At 48.3% G+C, this 15271-nt stretch overlaps 5 protein-coding genes across 5 annotated transcripts; 1 reads left to right on the top strand and 4 right to left on the bottom strand.

The window, feature by feature from the left end:
• Positions 1–69: 69 nt before the first annotated feature.
• Positions 70–3744, bottom strand: LOC132257860 (serine/threonine-protein kinase PAK mbt). The gene is made up of 4 exons (XM_059754903.1): positions 2382–3744; positions 943–1063; positions 607–878; positions 70–544 (listed from the first exon to the last, which is right to left on the bottom strand). Exons 1-4 carry the CDS (start codon positions 3267–3269, stop codon positions 80–82), a joined length of 1746 nt encoding a protein of 581 aa, XP_059610886.1. The 5' UTR covers positions 3270–3744; the 3' UTR covers positions 70–79.
• Positions 3745–3877: 133 nt separating this feature from the next.
• On the bottom strand, positions 3878–5988 carry LOC132257764 (CWF19-like protein 2 homolog). Its single transcript, XM_059754798.1, has one exon. The coding sequence runs from the start codon at positions 5914–5916 to the stop codon at positions 3910–3912; it is 2007 nt and encodes a 668-aa protein (XP_059610781.1). The 5' UTR covers positions 5917–5988; the 3' UTR covers positions 3878–3909.
• A 37-nt stretch (positions 5989–6025) lies between these two features.
• Positions 6026–6892, top strand: LOC132257849 (small ribosomal subunit protein eS19A). The gene is made up of 3 exons (XM_059754891.1): positions 6026–6068; positions 6305–6375; positions 6438–6892. Exons 2-3 carry the CDS (start codon positions 6305–6307, stop codon positions 6832–6834), a joined length of 468 nt encoding a protein of 155 aa, XP_059610874.1. The 5' UTR covers positions 6026–6068; the 3' UTR covers positions 6835–6892.
• A 77-nt stretch (positions 6893–6969) lies between these two features.
• Positions 6970–14189, bottom strand: LOC132257754 (centrosomal protein of 164 kDa). The gene is made up of 4 exons (XM_059754786.1): positions 13594–14189; positions 12020–12131; positions 9577–11278; positions 6970–9511 (listed from the first exon to the last, which is right to left on the bottom strand). The coding sequence occupies exons 1-4, from the start codon at positions 13685–13687 to the stop codon at positions 7808–7810; spliced, it is 3612 nt and encodes a 1203-aa protein (XP_059610769.1). The 5' UTR covers positions 13688–14189; the 3' UTR covers positions 6970–7807.
• Positions 14190–14402: 213 nt separating this feature from the next.
• Positions 14403–15271, bottom strand: LOC132265356 (large ribosomal subunit protein uL14m). The gene is made up of 2 exons (XM_059765968.1): positions 15191–15271; positions 14403–15132 (listed from the first exon to the last, which is right to left on the bottom strand). The coding sequence occupies exon 2, from the start codon at positions 15130–15132 to the stop codon at positions 14662–14664; it is 471 nt and encodes a 156-aa protein (XP_059621951.1). The 5' UTR covers positions 15191–15271; the 3' UTR covers positions 14403–14661.

The following is a 15271-nucleotide window of genomic DNA, read 5'->3' as shown; positions in this document are numbered from 1 at the left end:
TAAACGCTAAAGGAGGCGCGAAGCCCTCAGTTGGCCAGCAGCCCTAGAGACTCGTCACGGCCTCTGCGGGCTCGCCTTCCTATGAGCGCCTCATGAGTGAGACGAGAAGCGACGGCGGGCCCGCTTGACGCAGAAATGGATGCTGAAGCAGCTCGGCCGCCGTTGCCCTCTGAGCCGGATCACGCACCAGCATCCTGTCGAGGAAGCTTTGCAGGCGCGGCGATACTTTCTGCGCATTCTTCAGCTTCGGCGGCAGCATATCGCGGATGCGACGCATCGCCTGCAGCGGCGGCTCGTTGAAGAAAGGCGGTTCCCCGTCCACCATCTCGATCACCATGATGCCCAGTGACCAGATGTCCACTTCCGGCCCGTACGGCAGACGCGATATCACCTCCGGCGACATCCAGTACGGCGTGCCCACGAGGGATTTGCGCTTGGGCAGCTCCTGAGACACCTGAGCGCAGAAGCCAAAGTCACTCAGCTTCACACGTCCATCCGAAGCCAGGAGGATCGAGTCCGACTTGATATCTCGATGAATGACACCCTGAAAGAGCCGCAGAAGTTAACTCACTCAATTCTCTCTATGCGCGCATATGAATAGCAAACCTGGGAGTGAAGATAGGCCAAGGCCTTGAGGCACTGCTTGCACACCGTTGCAATCTGCTCCTCGTCCATTCGGGAGTGCGTGACAATGTCCGTGAGAGCTCCTCCCTCGAGGTACTCCATCACAACCCAGAGCTCATCATCCACAAGGAAGCTGCTGTACGTCTCCACAATGTTCGGATGATGATAGTCCCTCATGATGACCACCTCGTTGAACAGGAGCTCCCGTCGTTGTTGCTTCCTCAAGTCCATCTTCTTCACGGCCACTTGGCGTCCTGAAATCACCCAAGAGTTCACAACACCGCTTCACGCTGAGCCTCTACTATCCTCTCTTCTTACCCGTAGACTTGTCCGTGGCGATGCAAACTGTTCCTGTCGATCCTTCGCCAATCTTCATGAAATTCTCAAGATTCTCCCGCGGATCCCCGGCAGAAACAACCATTTGAAGGGCGGCGCGGAACTGAAACGTTGCCATTTCCATTAGAAAATTACATCACGAAGAAGGTCAACAAACTGTCGCATATTGAAAACATCTTACTACATCGTGAAACTTCATCATTTTCATTCGAATATTCATTGCCTGTCTCTACAGTTCCAGAGCTTTCAGAGGTCCGAACCAAATTAATATTTACAGCCCGATTTTGTGGTCTGAACGTGAATTTAAATGAGCCTTTGAGCAATAATAGCAATAAAGAAAATCTCTTGCGAATATTAACATGAAGTTTTTATGCTCAGAAAAATGTGCAAGAATTTCCTGTCGGAGCGCCCATAATTTCTGGGGAAATTTATGATAATACTAAAATTTGTGTCACTCGTGAGAAATTGTGTGGCAAATTGCTTGACGTGACATTCTACATGCATCAGTGGCAACTGGAAGCATTCCCCCAATAAAAAGACATCGACCAAACACAAACTTAATATTTCTCCCATTCAACTTTATGGCACTGAGCGTTGTTAAGAAATTCACCAATACACTATAATTTAATTAGCTCTTGACAACAAAGGGTCCATAAATAAGTCTTTCTCTCGCTCTTCTCCATTCCAGTGTCGATAATATAATAATAAATAGGAAGTCTGCTTGTAAGGGAATCGCTAATTAATTAGTTTGAGTTCTGATACCGCAATAAGGTGTAAAAGTATATTTCATCTTGATAAAAATTACTCCAATGCCAAGGGTTGAAATATGAGTACCTTATCTTGGTAATTGAAACAACGAACGCTTATCTTTATGATTGTTTTCTTTTTTTACAAAGTAGGGTAAGAAAATATGCAATCAAAAAGGTTTCTGACGCATTTTCAGACGCTCTTTTACATGAGAATTGATAAGAAATTACGTTAGACACTAATTATTCTATTTTTTTTTATTGAGTCGTAACCGTTAGCAGCGAAAACCTAGTAAACTTCATGCGTATTTTGTGTTTTTGAACTAGATAAATATATGTAATTTACAATATTTGTATAATTGGTACAATTCAAGACAAAAACTTGACTTTCACTCTCTCAATGTTATTAAAAATTTATTGCCTGGAACAAATTTGGCCTCACATCTGCATTAGTAAGTAATGTGATCTCAGTTTACCTTCAATTATGATGATATAGCATCATCTTTTCTCTCTTGAAATACACTTTACAAGCTAAGATGAAACTATGAAAAAAAAACCCAAAAACGTTTGATTAAGCCTTGAGTCCTCGCGGGGCCAGTGCGAATTTTCAAAACCTGGCTTATTATACAGTTTTTAGTGTATGCTTTATGGCAGTGACTGGCGAAAGCAACTCACCTGCTCGTGTGTGAGCCGCTGCTCCTGCTTGCTGCCGCTGGGGCTGGGGCCGCTGGGCGCCGCGGCGGTGGCGCCGGCAGTGCTGTGAGTGGCCGTGGAGGCGTTTCCCGCGCTGGAGTTCGAGGAGCGCGTGTAGGGCTTGGCAGCAGGTGCAGGCGGGTGATGATGGTGGTGCGGATGGACGTTTTGGTTCTGATCTGGCGGCGGCGCCCTGTGTCCCGCCGCGAATGCGTGCGGCTGCTGCGCCGGGGCGGCTCCGTGGAAGGGCGGTCGCGGAGGAGCGCCCGTGGCGGGAGAGGCTTGCTGCTGGCGGTAGTAGGCGTCGAGGTGCGCCCCGGCAGCGTTCCCGTTCAGCGACGGCACGTTGTTCTGATACATGGGCTGATTGTCGAAGTGTTGCGGCGGCCGCCAGTCGGCCGGGGGCTGCATGGGCGGCTTCATGGGGTGGCGGGCGCCCGCGTAGGGCGCGGCGGTCTCCTCGGGCACTGAGGGTGGCACATTGGCGGCCCCGCGGATGTCACGTCGCATTCGGGGTGGACTAGAGCTGCGCAGGGAGTTGGAGCGGGCCACATGGGACGTCTTGGGGAGCACGATAGCCCCATTCTTGTCGGCCGCCGGGGCGGGCGCCCGGGCGGCTATGTTGTTGTTGCCGTGCGGCCGCACGATGGTCTTCAGGTCCAGAATCTCCGTGGGTGTGATTTCCGAGGGGTCCACCAGGGGCAGGGGTCTGTTGGTGGACTTGAGGATCTGGTTGTTGCCCACGATGGAGGCCCACTGCAGCGGCAGACCCACATACTTGCCCTCGCGCTTGTCGAAGCCCGTGTGGACGCGATGCTCGAAGTTGGACGGCAGGGAGATCTGTGGCTTTTTCTTCTTCTTCGAAAACATCACGCCCGAGGCGCATTCAAGCTCTACACGATGGATCACTTTCACTGGCCACTCACACACAGGCGCTCCCCTCACACCCAAAACAAATCACTGGACCACGTCAGGGCGACTCCGCGAGCGTCTTTCCACTCCCAAGCACCGGAAGTCGTCGCTATTGTCACTCGAGCCACTCAATTGACTCCGCAATTGTCGTCTGGGGCCGCGAAGAGCTGATTTTCGATCAAACACTGTGACAGCGTCTTCCCATGTCACCTCTTTTTTTGTCCTCAAGGCGCCTCCTTTTTGCGCGCTGAAATTCCACTCTCGCCACTCACTTCCGGCACCGCCTCGACACTCTCCTCGCGCAGCACCCGCGTGCGGTCTCCTGGGAGATGGTAGAATAGCAGTAGAAGCAAAGGAATTTACTGCAGATCCGTGGGAAAATCGCGATAACAGCAAATTCTGACAAGCACCATTTGAAGCGACAGCAGCGACTAGGTGTGGCAGGTGGCGAGAAACACCGCCGGAATGTTCGTGCCCGGATGCCGAGGGGCCTTTCACTCGACTGCCGCGCCTCTAGCGGTCCCGCCTCGATCAAGCAGACGAAACCAGTAGACTTTCAATTTCTAATTTTACTTTATTTCACCTTTCCGTACATTTCCTACCCAGTGATATCATACTTTTTCCACGAATCCGCAAACTGCTTCACCTTCTGCACTATATTCATCTCCCGGCGCGGCTTTCTCCACTTCCTGGCATCGAGATTCAGGAGACCTCCCAGAATTTCCAGTGCGAAATTGGCGGGAAAACGCTCCTCGTCTTCAATCACATGAGCAAATCCCGCGTGCTCCGTGAAGGAGACCCAGAAGTAGGGAAGTCCTCGGGGAATGGCCCTCCGCAGGCTCTTGTTCTCTTTCTTGAGATCGACTAGCTGGCGATTCTGTGCCCACTCGCTCTCAGACTCCTGAATTGCCTTCTTGAAGTAGAACGGCGCCAACTCAAAGCCAGAGCTCGGAATACAATGAATGGCAACATGCGGACGTCTGTGGAGCTTATTGGCAATCTCATAGAAGACGCAGTCCTTCTTCTGTGCTGAGAACATACGAATGAGAGCTCCCTGGAAGTCCTGCACTTCTCGCCACACGTCCTCATCAAGCTGTGTGGAACAGGAGACGTGCTGGATAGGACAGATGATGCAGTGTCCTGTCTGGAGAGCCTCATGCCACGGAAGGCTGAGATAGACTTTGCTTCCCATCGACACGATCAGTTCCTTGGCCATTTTAGGTGAGTCGAAACACATCTCGCAAGTGTCCAGTGTTTTGGAGAGACGCTCGTGATCCCTAATAGCGCGATCTCGATCTCTGGCGCTCTTTTCATCCTCTCCCATGTCTCTGCGAACCTCTTCGGCGAAGATGTCCTCAAGATCATCCCCTTGGCGACGCTTCTTGCCCGCAATCTTTGCAAACTGTGCATCTGAATCACTGCCACTGATCAATTTCTCAGCCTCAAACATATCTCTAAGGCTTCTTCGGTCATCATCGGGGAAGAAGCGCGTTCTCTCGCCACTTGCAGAGTGAGTTTCAACTTTCGCACGCTTCTTCTTGCTCCCACGGCGTCCGCCCCAGAGATCCGAATCATCCTTGAAGGCGACTGGTCGAGTGACTCCTCTCGAGTCCGTGGCAGTCAGGAGAACCTCCTCTTTTTCTCGGTTCTCAGCTCTCGGAGCGATTCTCTGTGATTTCACCTGATCTTTCACATTTTCACGACAAAGCTTTGCCTTCTCGAGCTTATCCTTCAACTCTGCAGCCAATTGGGCGTTTCCCATAATCTCTGCTTTGAGCATTTTCGCTCCCAGTTCATTCATTTGAACGTCGCTCAGGAAGTCACTCGCCACCGCCTTCTTGTCTTTTGAATGGGATTCCTCAGGCTCTGAACTTGAGGATTCTGATCCAGATGATGGACTTCTGTCTGTGGAAGTCTTCGTCTGAGGAATTTTCTTCCAATTTTGTCGTCTCGTTCCCGAGAATGAAGAGGAACTTGTCGATTGATTTATGTCCTCTGAAGGCCTCAAAAACGTACTCGGAAGGCCAGATCCCCCATCTTTCCAGTGAGGATTCAACTCTCTAGTACTCTTGGATGGATCATAGGCCTCATATGTACTTTTCTCTTTCTTCTGGGAGTCATTCTCCTTCTTATATGTGGGCAGGAGAAATCCCGAAGACATCCATTCATCTCTTATAGATGGTTTTCCTTCGACATCTGCAGATTGCGTTTTCTCCACCCATTCGTCCTCTGTTGCTGAACTACTGGATGAAGATGAAGACCGTTTCTTATGGGATTTCTTTGGGATCACCTCCACAGAATCACTAGAATCGTCATCGTCAGACGACTTGTGTTTGCGCTTCTTCTTTGACTTTTTACTTTTCTTCAGCTTCTTTTCCTTCTTGTGCTTCTTCTTTTGCTTCTTAGGTTTGCTCGAGCCTTCTGACCTTTCTAATTTCTCAGCGACTTCCGGCAACATCCACTGGTTTAGCTTCCGATGAGCGGCAATTTCATCTCTTCGTTTTGCATTGAATTCTGCCTTTTCCAGCAATTTCTCTCTGACTGATCGAAGCTCTTGCCTTATTTTCTCCTTTTCCGAGGCACTTTGAAACTCAATGAAAGACATTTCAGAGTTTTTCACGATTTTTCCAGGGAATAGTAAAAAACAGCACGATAAAACGTAAACAAAACAACTTTTAAGGTTATGTGTTTTTGACTGTCAGCCTTCTTCTTGGCGATAGCGACGCCCTCTCTTTCCGTTTTAGATTGTCAAGCAAGGTAAACGCTGGTTTTGCTTTTATCCTCTAAAATTGCATTTTTCTCTAATTTTACCGCATTGCTCGCGAGAAAAATAGTTGAAATGTGGAAATAGAATGTGGTTTTAGCGTTTGCGCCTAAAATTCACCTGAGAATCATTGTGAAATAAGATTTTCGTGATGTTGATTGCGTGTGCATGTGGAGTTCGTGTCTGTCACACTTTTCACTGATTTCCTCCACTTTTTCCCTCCTTCCAGATGCCAGGCGTTACAGTAAAAGACGTGGATCAGCATAAGATCGTCCGGGCTGTTGCCTCCTTCCTCAAGAAGTGAGTATTCTAGTGAGAAGGTTTTGCTTGGACCGAGCCTAACCTCACTTCGTGTGTTTCAGGTCCGGCAAGCTAAAGGTGCCCGAGAAGATGGACATTGTGAAGACGGGCAAGTACAAAGAGCTGGCCCCCAGTGATCCCGACTGGTACTACATTCGCTGCGCCTCCATCCTGCGCCATATGTATCTGCGCCACCCCGCTGGCGTGGGCTCCATCACCAGGATCTTTGGTGGTCGCAAGAGGAACGGTGTCCATCCGTCTCACTACTGCCGTGCTGCCGACGGAGTCGCGCGCAAGGCTCTGCAGTCCTTGGAAGGGATGCAGCTGATCGAGAAGCACCCTGATGGCGGACGCAAGCTCACGTCCAAGGGCCAGAGAGATCTTGACCACATTGCCAACAAGATTGTGGGCAAGCAGAGGGCTGCCAAGAAGGAGGCCGGACCTATCATCATCTCCTAGAGCGAACTCTGGCGATTGTAAGAAGATGAAATAAAGAAGTGGCGCTTCGGAGACAAAATCTGGTAACATTTTCCAATATCACTACCTTATATTTAATTGGTGATCTGCGTTGAGAGCGAGAGAAAAAAAGGTGTTTTGAGGACATAAACTTCAACATTTTATTGATTTCACGTTATATAGGGAGAACATCGTAGTTCAATATGTTGAGTATATAGAGATTTTCCACGGAATCAGATGGGACGGTGTTGAATTCATTCCAAAACACATTTTTCCACTATCCTTTGCACAAGGTAAACTCAAGTTTGTAGAACAGCATGACAATAATTCATTGTTGTGTGAGTAATTTTGATTTGAAGATCTTTTTCCGGACAACAACGATTTTCAGAGAATTTGGGATCAAATCGAGCCATCAATATTTTTTTCTACATTCTAACATACATTCCTATATCTTTTTGTATGGGATCACAATAATTTCCTTTAAGTCATAACACACCTTAACTACTCTGATCAGTGCTTTCCACAATCCGACACCGCATTTTATTCTTTTCAGGAGATAATTCAATGTCACAATAATAATTGTGATGAAGTAAATATTCCTTTGAGTATCATTGCAATGAGATGTGCCTAAGTGAGTATAACATGCGTAAATAGGATTAAATTGAGTGTCTTGTGCAGATCTCACCTGCACTCTAACAAGTAAGCGAATGCAGAGAGGCGAGGAGGGGGGAAACGGGAGCGAATTGTGTATAGAAATTCATAAATATTCCTCTAAATTTGTCCTCTCACTGAAGGTAACATTCATATTCTCGCATGAGAGAGCTTTAAATATATCTCTGGGAATCCATCGAATGATTCTACGAAGGGACATTTTTTCCCATTTTCAGTCTTGTTTTATCCTCACAATTTCATCAGTCCAATTGTTTGTCCCTTGCAGCATCCCCAGGATTCCCGGATGGGTAGAAAAGGGGGTGTTTTAGAGATCGGCCGCTTGCTTTCCGGCTAGCATTTCGTGTTCCGTCTTGGCCTGATTGAGCCAGATCTTCAGATTCCTGGTGCGCTCCACGAGACTCGTGGTGTAGTGTCCGGCGAGCGGCGATTGGGAGACGATGGTGTGGACTGTGGCACTGGCTGAGGGCGTGGCCATGGTGGCGGAGCTCGCGCCGCGCACAACAGCTCCTTGCTTGAACGGTTCGACGGGTGGCTTTGGCTGCTGTTGGAGTCCTGAAGCGGAAGATGAGGGTGCGGGAGTGACGAAGGGGTTTGTGGAGCTGTTCCAGGAAGCCTCCGGGGCATAGGTTATGGGCGGCGGAGGGATTCCGTGAGCCTGTTGCTTGCTGAGAATCTCCCAGATTTCCTTGATCTCAGCATTGAGATGCTCGAGGCTCTGGATGATGTCTGTTGGCTCCTGATACAGATCCCTCTGCTGCCTGCCGCCGTGGTGATTGGTGTCGGTGATGAAGTCAGTGCTGCTGAAGCCCGAGCTGGAGTGCGACGAGGACACGTCGCTGAGAGTGGCGTCATCCCTTGGATTGTGGTGCTGTCTCTCGGCCAGCACTGGCTTCTCCTTCTCGCACACCCTCTGCAGACTCTGCTCCAGGTGTCTCAGTCGGATGACTTTTTCACCCAGCAAAGCTCTCGTGCGATGGAGATTCACTTCCATTTCCGTGAGTTCCTTCTCTTCCTGAATCAGATGGTCGACTGTGTGCTTCGTGCCGCTCTTGTGGCGCAACTTGATCTCACGCTGTCGCGCCCGGAAATTTGTCCTCTGCGTTCTCAGCGAGTCCTTGGCGCGTCTCACGGAATCTCTCTCCAGGTGGATGCGATGCTTGAAGAACTCCAGCTCTGAGCTCATGCTGGCATAGTTGTTGGCCACGTCGGAGAAGGGATAGCGAAGATGATAAGTGGTGTCTAGGGAGCTGTCTGGGAATTGATCTTCGAGATCCTCCAGCTTCTGCAGCTGTCTCCGCAGATTCTCCACTGGAGTGCAGGGTCTTCCGCAATCCTGGCCGCCCTTAGACGTGTTGAGACGCGATGTCGATGCGGATTTTGTGCGTGTGAAGAGCTTCTTTCGCTGCCGCAGCGGCGTTCCATCCTTCTGGTTGTTGTTATTGCGGTTTATCGCCTCAGAATCAGAGTTTCCGTTGTCTCCAAGTGGAACGGGGACTCTCAGTCGACCGTACGTGTTGCTAACTGTGGTGTCACTCTGGCTGATGGACGTGGTGTCGTCATTCTGCTGCTGGATGTGCTTCAGATACTTCGTGGCAGCACCGAACTTCTTGCTATCCTTCACACTCAAGTGTCTCTCCAGGGACTTTTCTCTCGTCTCGGTGCTGCTGTCACGAAATTTCGGCTGAGATTTGGGTGTCAGGGGAGCCGTGGGTGGTCTTCCCACCGGAGACACGTCCACCAAGGCTCCGTGCCTGTTGGACAGAGATCTCTCAGTCTCCGAGCCAGTTGTTGTGGTCACACTTTGCTGCTGCTCTCGGCGGCGATTGTTCCGTCGTTCCAGAGAGAGTTTCACGTCCGTCTTGAGTCGTGTGTACTTCTCCTTGAGACACCTGTACTTGTCCTCCAAAAGACGCTTCTCACAACGGATTTTCTCATACAGACGATCCTCACCGTTTTCTCTCATTCTCTGCTTCTCCATCTCAATCTCATGCGTGATTTTTGCCTTGGCCTAGACAGGAAAGGAAGTGAATTATTAACCATTTCTCCAGGATGTCCTGATTTAATCCTACTGACCTGATTCAAATTAATTGTGTGCTCCTTCTTAAGCAGTTGCTCCTCTGTCTTGAGATCCCTCTCGAGTTCCTGTAAGATTTCACTGTGATTCTTCTGCAGTGTCTCCACAGAAGCTCGATGTTCAGCACTAATGATCTTTCTTCTCTCTTCAAACTCACTCTTCAGCTTCTCTCTAAACTCCTCCAGGGAATTCCTATGAGTCGTCTCAATCTCCTCCCTCAAATGCTTCAGCTGAGAATCCATGTCGTTCTCCACTCTAGTCATCCTTTCCTTATGATTCTCCTCCAAATCGCGTCTCTTCTTCTCAAGTGACTCTTTGAATTTCGCCTCTTGCTCGTGAATCAAATGGTCTAATTTCTCGTCGTGACTCTTTTTCAATCTCTTCAGCGTCTCGTCCTTTTCACTGCTGAATCGTCGGTTTTCCTGTGATATTAGATCTTCCAGTTCTTTTCTGTTGGACACTTTTGTGGACTCCAGCTCAAATAGATTCAATTCCGATTGATTCTTCTCCGCGATGTCCTTCCGCATTGCTTCTAGCTCCATCTTCATTTCCCTACGCATCTTCTCTTCCTCAAGGCGCTTCTCCTGCTCAATGTGCATTCGGAATTTGTCCAGATCTTCAATCATCTGATCCACAATCATTCGCCGATCTTCCTGCATCAGAAGTGGATCAGTTTCCATGTTGGCCGTGGGGAAGTTGGAATTTTTCACAGAATTGGCCTGACTTTCAGAGTCACTTTCGTCATACAACGGCTTTACTTCGGGTTTCTCTGGCTTCTCCTTTTTCTCATCCGGAGCGGAAATGCTGAAAGCACGAGTTAAGGATGGAGGACGACTGGAAGATGGACGAGGATTCTCATCTGCTGCCTTTTGAATGGGTTTCATCACGGTCACTCGATTGACGGGCTGAACAGTGACTTGACGAACGCCGCCCTCGTCGCCTTCGTCACTCATGTTAAAGTCCCAATTGTCCTCTTCGGCATCTGCCGCTGCCAAGTCCTCTGATGACGATGTCGATGAGCCACTTGCCACGACTTCAGGAATTTCTCTGGGAGCTGCAGCCTCGGTCAAGTTGAATTTGACACTCTTCCGATCGGAAATCTCTGACTGATGCGAAATGTCCTGGCCGTGAGGACGTCTAACGTCTGAGAGACTGGAATCCCTGAGAATTCCCTTCACACTAGTTCCCGTTGGAACATGTTGATCGAGAAAGCTGGGCTTTGTCTTCTCGATATCGATGGGTTTCGTGACACTCGCGTCCGAACCCTCAATTCTCTTTGACTTCAGAAACATCGATCCCGACCCCATCAGCGTAAATCCCTTGACTGGTGGCTTCTCGCCGCTTGTAGTGGGCTTCACGAGGTCTGGCTTCGCCTTTGGCATCTCCAGGCCAATCTGCTGACCAGAGCCGAGTGGCTTCTTCGGCAGTGGCTGCAAATCCCAAGTGGGACGCTTCGAAATCGGCGCCAAGTGTCTCTCCATCGTCTCTGGTGGTGCCTCAGGAGCAACTTCAGCGGCAGCCTTCACTGGCTCCTCATTCTCATGCAAACTCCGAATGCCAGAATCCTCAGACAGGTCAACCACGCCGCGGTGTCGCGCCTTCTCCACCAATCCCTTGTAGATTACGTCCAGAGGATGCTCCCACTGTGTCGTCTTTGTTAGCACATTGAAGTAGTAATACGCTTTTCGCTGCTTGTTGTAGCTGAAAGGGAGCGGAATTGAGCAAAATTAATATCACCATGCCATTTCCCCGGGGAGAAATTGGAAGTTCGCACTGTTCGTGAACAAAGGCGGCCGTAATTAACATTCTACTGTACTGGAAAGTGACACCCACACGTCTCTGATGGGAGAAAACTGTTGGAAAATTCTAATTTGATAAACTCGTGAACCCAAAGTGCAAAGTCCCCAATAAATGTTCAATTTATTCATGAAGAAGAAGTTTGCAAACTCTGCAATTTTGGGACGTGAGATAAAATTCACTTAAATATTTTATGAGAGCTCGTATAATTTGATTTGAAAAATGCTTGATAAACAGTGATAAGAGAAAATGTATTTGTGCTAAGAATAGAACATCAATGGGAAGTTCGCATAAAATATGTAGAATTGATATTTCTCTTTGATAAAATTGAATGGACGCGAGAATAGCTCAAGAGATGAGCGAGGGGATTGTACATATTTTATGCTGTTTAAGTACATTTCCTATTTAAGCACTCTTTCAGCGGTGTTTTCACTCTAATTGGGTCAAATTGTACACAGAGTGCGAATGGAAAATCCCTGTTTCTCCGAAGTAACAGAGATTACAGGAAACAATTCTGTAAAAATGCTCTCGTGCGAAATTTCATGATTAATCATCTCTCGGAGTGCTTTTCGTCCTTCCCGGACAGCGGTCCCTTGAGTCTGTCCATTAATTGTGAGGGTGTCACGTGAAGGTGTCAGAAATTACCAGGGCTGCCAGTCATAAGGCAGCGTCTGCAGCAATCCGTCACGGGCGATGGGGAGAAGATGAGGCTCCTTTTCTGGGTTGATGCCAATTTTCCTCGCGTAGTCCACGATTTCTGCAAAGCGGAAATTGAAGAGAAAATTACTCGAGTGCTCCAAGTGAGAGCCAGAGAGGGAGAGAGAGGAAGTGCAATATCCTCAATTTTCTTTCTGGCTTCCCGCTGAACAACTTTTCCCCGGGCAAATGGGTTATTGATTGGTTGGGAATCTTCAATCTTGCTGGATATAAATGGGCAATGCTGTCAATCGCTGCGTGTAATGTGCAAACTCACTGTTGGGCGAGAGGATGAATATTCCATGAGTTTATTTGGGACGAAATCACGGAAAAGGAACAGCCAGAAGCGTGCTCACACGTGTCAAGAGTCAATACCGAACTGAGGGTGTTTTGTTCCAGAAAGGCTAATAATTTATCGATCCCCAAGACTGCTCAGTCCAATGAAAATTCTAGCAGCTTTGAGGTGAAAATTTATGAGAATGCTCGGTACATGTTTGAATAATTAATGGGCAAATTTTCCGCTTTCTTTTTCACCACGGGACACACGTCCTGGCCTGACATATTGCTGCAATTCAGCCAATTCGAGCGAGATAGTCCTTGGAGAGTGCGTCACACTACATAAGTACAGCCAATTTGTCTGGCAAAGCTGTGGGAAAAGGAGAACATTTTATGGACTATCTGGTTGCGGTCGGATTTTCTCAATGAACGCCACATGGGAGACTGAATCTCTGCGGTTACGTCACGGCAGTGCAAGAGTGCAAAAGCAGCGGGACTCAGAATATTCTAACCATATGTTTCAGGAGACGAGAATGGGTGGATTATTGCATGGGTGGTGCAGCGATATCGATTTTCTTTGTAACGACAGAGTTGAAAGCTCTCGCGTTGGTGGTCATGCGAAGCTTTGGGGGCGGAAAAGCGCCATTTCACTCAATTTTATGCCCTTTTATGTGACACTCTAGCAAGATAAGTGTGATTTCAGCGATTTCAATTGCAGGAAAATATGCTTTATGAGTTCAATAAAAAAAGTAATGTCTTGAAAAATTTCTCTCTAGAATCCACCTTTAATTAGAAATCGCTTAAACACGCAGAAATACATTTCTCTAATTGCTTGCTTAATAGCAATCATTCAGAAGAAATTTCCCACCCCTCGTGCGGGTTAACGAGTTCTTTTGCCTCTCGAGAAAAGCCATGACATTCATTTTCAGTGTTGAGGGTGTGTTTTTTGCCTCAACTGAAACAATTAGACACAGCCGCTCAATTAGCATAAAAACGGCAGTCTTTATGGCGAATGCTAAGCGCGAAAGACACGATTTTGGGACTTTTTCGGTAATTTCGTGCTCAGCAAAACCAACACCCTCAGAGTGCTGGTGGAGAGCTTTCGGGGCGAAAGAGAAAAATGTGCAGTGACCCAAAGGAAAAATCAATAGAGCCGGAAGGGGAGGATGAAATTGGGGACAACGGTTTTGCGGTGCAGGCGAATGTATTGGCAAAAAGCGAGCGAGAATAGCTGCTTTGCGACTCACCTTTTGGCGTTGGTTCCAGGACGTCGAAGACTTCCTTGGGAAGCGACGCGCTGTTGAGCGAGAAGGCTCCCGAAGTGTACGATGCCGAATTCATAGCTGCCCTTTGAGTGTGTGTTGTTGTGCCTAACCAACTAGTAATGTCGCATTTTTACTCCCAACCCCCAGGATTTCTCTGCGCCCCCCTCCATTCGGTCACCACTCTTTTTTCCGCGTGAGCAACAACCCTTGGCTGCCAGGCGAATCGATATATTGATTCTCGGACGCTTTCGTCCAACTTAAAACCGCACTATTTTACTTCTTCTGATGGCCTCGCGGCCTTCGCAGGACGAGGAAAGCGAGGAAAATTTCACGCCCCAACAAATTGCGCAACAGAGCTGAGAGTCGGGGGCACCGCTGGGGGCGGCGGATGCCAGGGTGAGGGGCGGGAGCGCCTTAATCACTCACTTCCACTGTCACGCGGAGGGAAAGCCTTCAAGGGGTCGCGTGTTGCACAACAAACAGCACCATAGAGACCCGCACCTGGGTGGGGGGTGGCCTTCTTCAATGGCAGGAAAAGCACCCTGTGAGGCAGAGAAGGCCTCAGTGCCACTTCCGGGGCAGCCAGAGGCGTGTGCGACTCGAGCGACGGAACTGTAGCGACTGAGATGAACTTTTTGGCAAAAGCGCTCTCGAGAATGGACTTTCCAGAGAGACGTAAAATGAGAGAAAATCTGCTCTGAGAGGAGAGACTGCAAATGCTGCAAATCAATGGATGCGTGGAGCTCTTTTGAAGATTTATTCACGTACTGTGTTTGCGAAAAGGATTTTTGGTGTCCAAATGGTCTTTTCTAAATTAGTGTAATTTTCTCATCATAATTTTTCCGTGCTTTTATCGCTTATCAAGCCTAGACTTGATTCTTTCAATGAGATCTTTTTGCTAAATTATCTCTAAAATTTCAAATAAGAAACCCCTTGATAAAATCAAAACATTCAATTAATGTTTTTTTTTTCTAAATTTGTTTATGTTTTTCTTCCCTTTCTTTTGTACAAGACTATAACGATGCGCTAGGCTAATGATGATGATATCCTTCAGACGAACCTCGTCGCAATGGCAAGGAGTTTCGTGTAATCCGCTCCCTTATTGTGGGTTTTCTCTTTCAGAATTGTCCTCAGAATTGTCGGGATGGGCACATGAATGCGAGTTCCTAGAGGAGTTCCGTTGTCATCAATCAGGACGATGTTGTTGGTATCGAATTTGGGCACTTTTATCTTCTGTTTCTGCTTCAGACCCACGAGAATTGCCTTCTTCATCTGCCCTTTGATGGCCACGAGGACTTTGTCACCAATCAGGCCCACGCTTCGCTTGTTATACACGTGGATACAATATGGGGGCCTTCCCTCTATCATTGCCGCTTTGCCTATTTCACTGTTGTCCACCACTCGGAGTCGTGCCAGCTTCCGGATCTCATTGCTCACCGGCGAAGTGTGGAATTGAGCGCTTGTCGCTCGAACTGTCGGGGAATTCAGTAGCCGAGGGAGGCGCGTGAAGTTTCCTAACATCTGCAGAGAAGGAAAATGTAGAAAAAAGCGATTTAACAGGAATTTCAAGGCATTTTACCTTCGCTGATAATGCTGTGGTTATGTTTTGTTCTCTCTCAAATGTCACACGTGTTTCCTCTAATCTTGTCTAGATAGCTCT

Source organism: Phlebotomus argentipes, unplaced genomic scaffold (assembly GCF_947086385.1).
Source record: "Phlebotomus argentipes unplaced genomic scaffold, Phlebotomus argentipes genome assembly contig_6, whole genome shotgun sequence".
Lineage (NCBI taxonomy): Eukaryota > Metazoa > Arthropoda > Insecta > Diptera > Psychodidae > Phlebotomus > Phlebotomus argentipes.
The sequence above is the reverse complement of the archived record's forward strand: the minus strand, read 5'-3'. Positions and strand labels throughout refer to the sequence as shown.

What these genes read in the sequence shown, in the direction of transcription:
- LOC132257860 (XM_059754903.1), bottom strand. Translation starts at nt 3,269, where the DNA reads ATGTTTTCGAAGAAGAAGAAAAAGCCACAGATCTCCCTGCCGTCCAAC. An exon ending in AGCGGCTCACACACGAGCAG is followed by an intron (nt 1,064 to 2,381) that starts GTGAGTTGCTTT and finishes GCAACGTTTCAG; the next exon opens with TTCCGCGCCGCCCTTCAAAT. An exon ending in CGCCACGGACAAGTCTACGG is followed by an intron (nt 879 to 942) that starts GTAAGAAGAGAG and finishes GGGTGATTTCAG; the next exon opens with GACGCCAAGTGGCCGTGAAG.
- LOC132257764 (XM_059754798.1), bottom strand. Translation starts at nt 5,916, where the DNA reads ATGTCTTTCATTGAGTTTCAAAGTGCCTCGGAAAAGGAGAAAATAAGG.
- LOC132257849 (XM_059754891.1), top strand. Translation starts at nt 6,305, where the DNA reads ATGCCAGGCGTTACAGTAAAAGACGTGGATCAGCATAAGATCGTCCGG. An exon ending in GTTGCCTCCTTCCTCAAGAA is followed by an intron (nt 6,376 to 6,437) that starts GTGAGTATTCTA and finishes CGTGTGTTTCAG; the next exon opens with GTCCGGCAAGCTAAAGGTGC.
- LOC132257754 (XM_059754786.1), bottom strand. Translation starts at nt 13,687, where the DNA reads ATGAATTCGGCATCGTACACTTCGGGAGCCTTCTCGCTCAACAGCGCG. An exon ending in CCTGGAACCAACGCCAAAAG is followed by an intron (nt 12,132 to 13,593) that starts GTGAGTCGCAAA and finishes TCCGCTTTGCAG; the next exon opens with AAATCGTGGACTACGCGAGG. An exon ending in CCTTATGACTGGCAGCCCTG is followed by an intron (nt 11,279 to 12,019) that starts GTAATTTCTGAC and finishes GCTCCCTTTCAG; the next exon opens with CTACAACAAGCAGCGAAAAG.
- LOC132265356 (XM_059765968.1), bottom strand. Translation starts at nt 15,132, where the DNA reads ATGTTAGGAAACTTCACGCGCCTCCCTCGGCTACTGAATTCCCCGACA.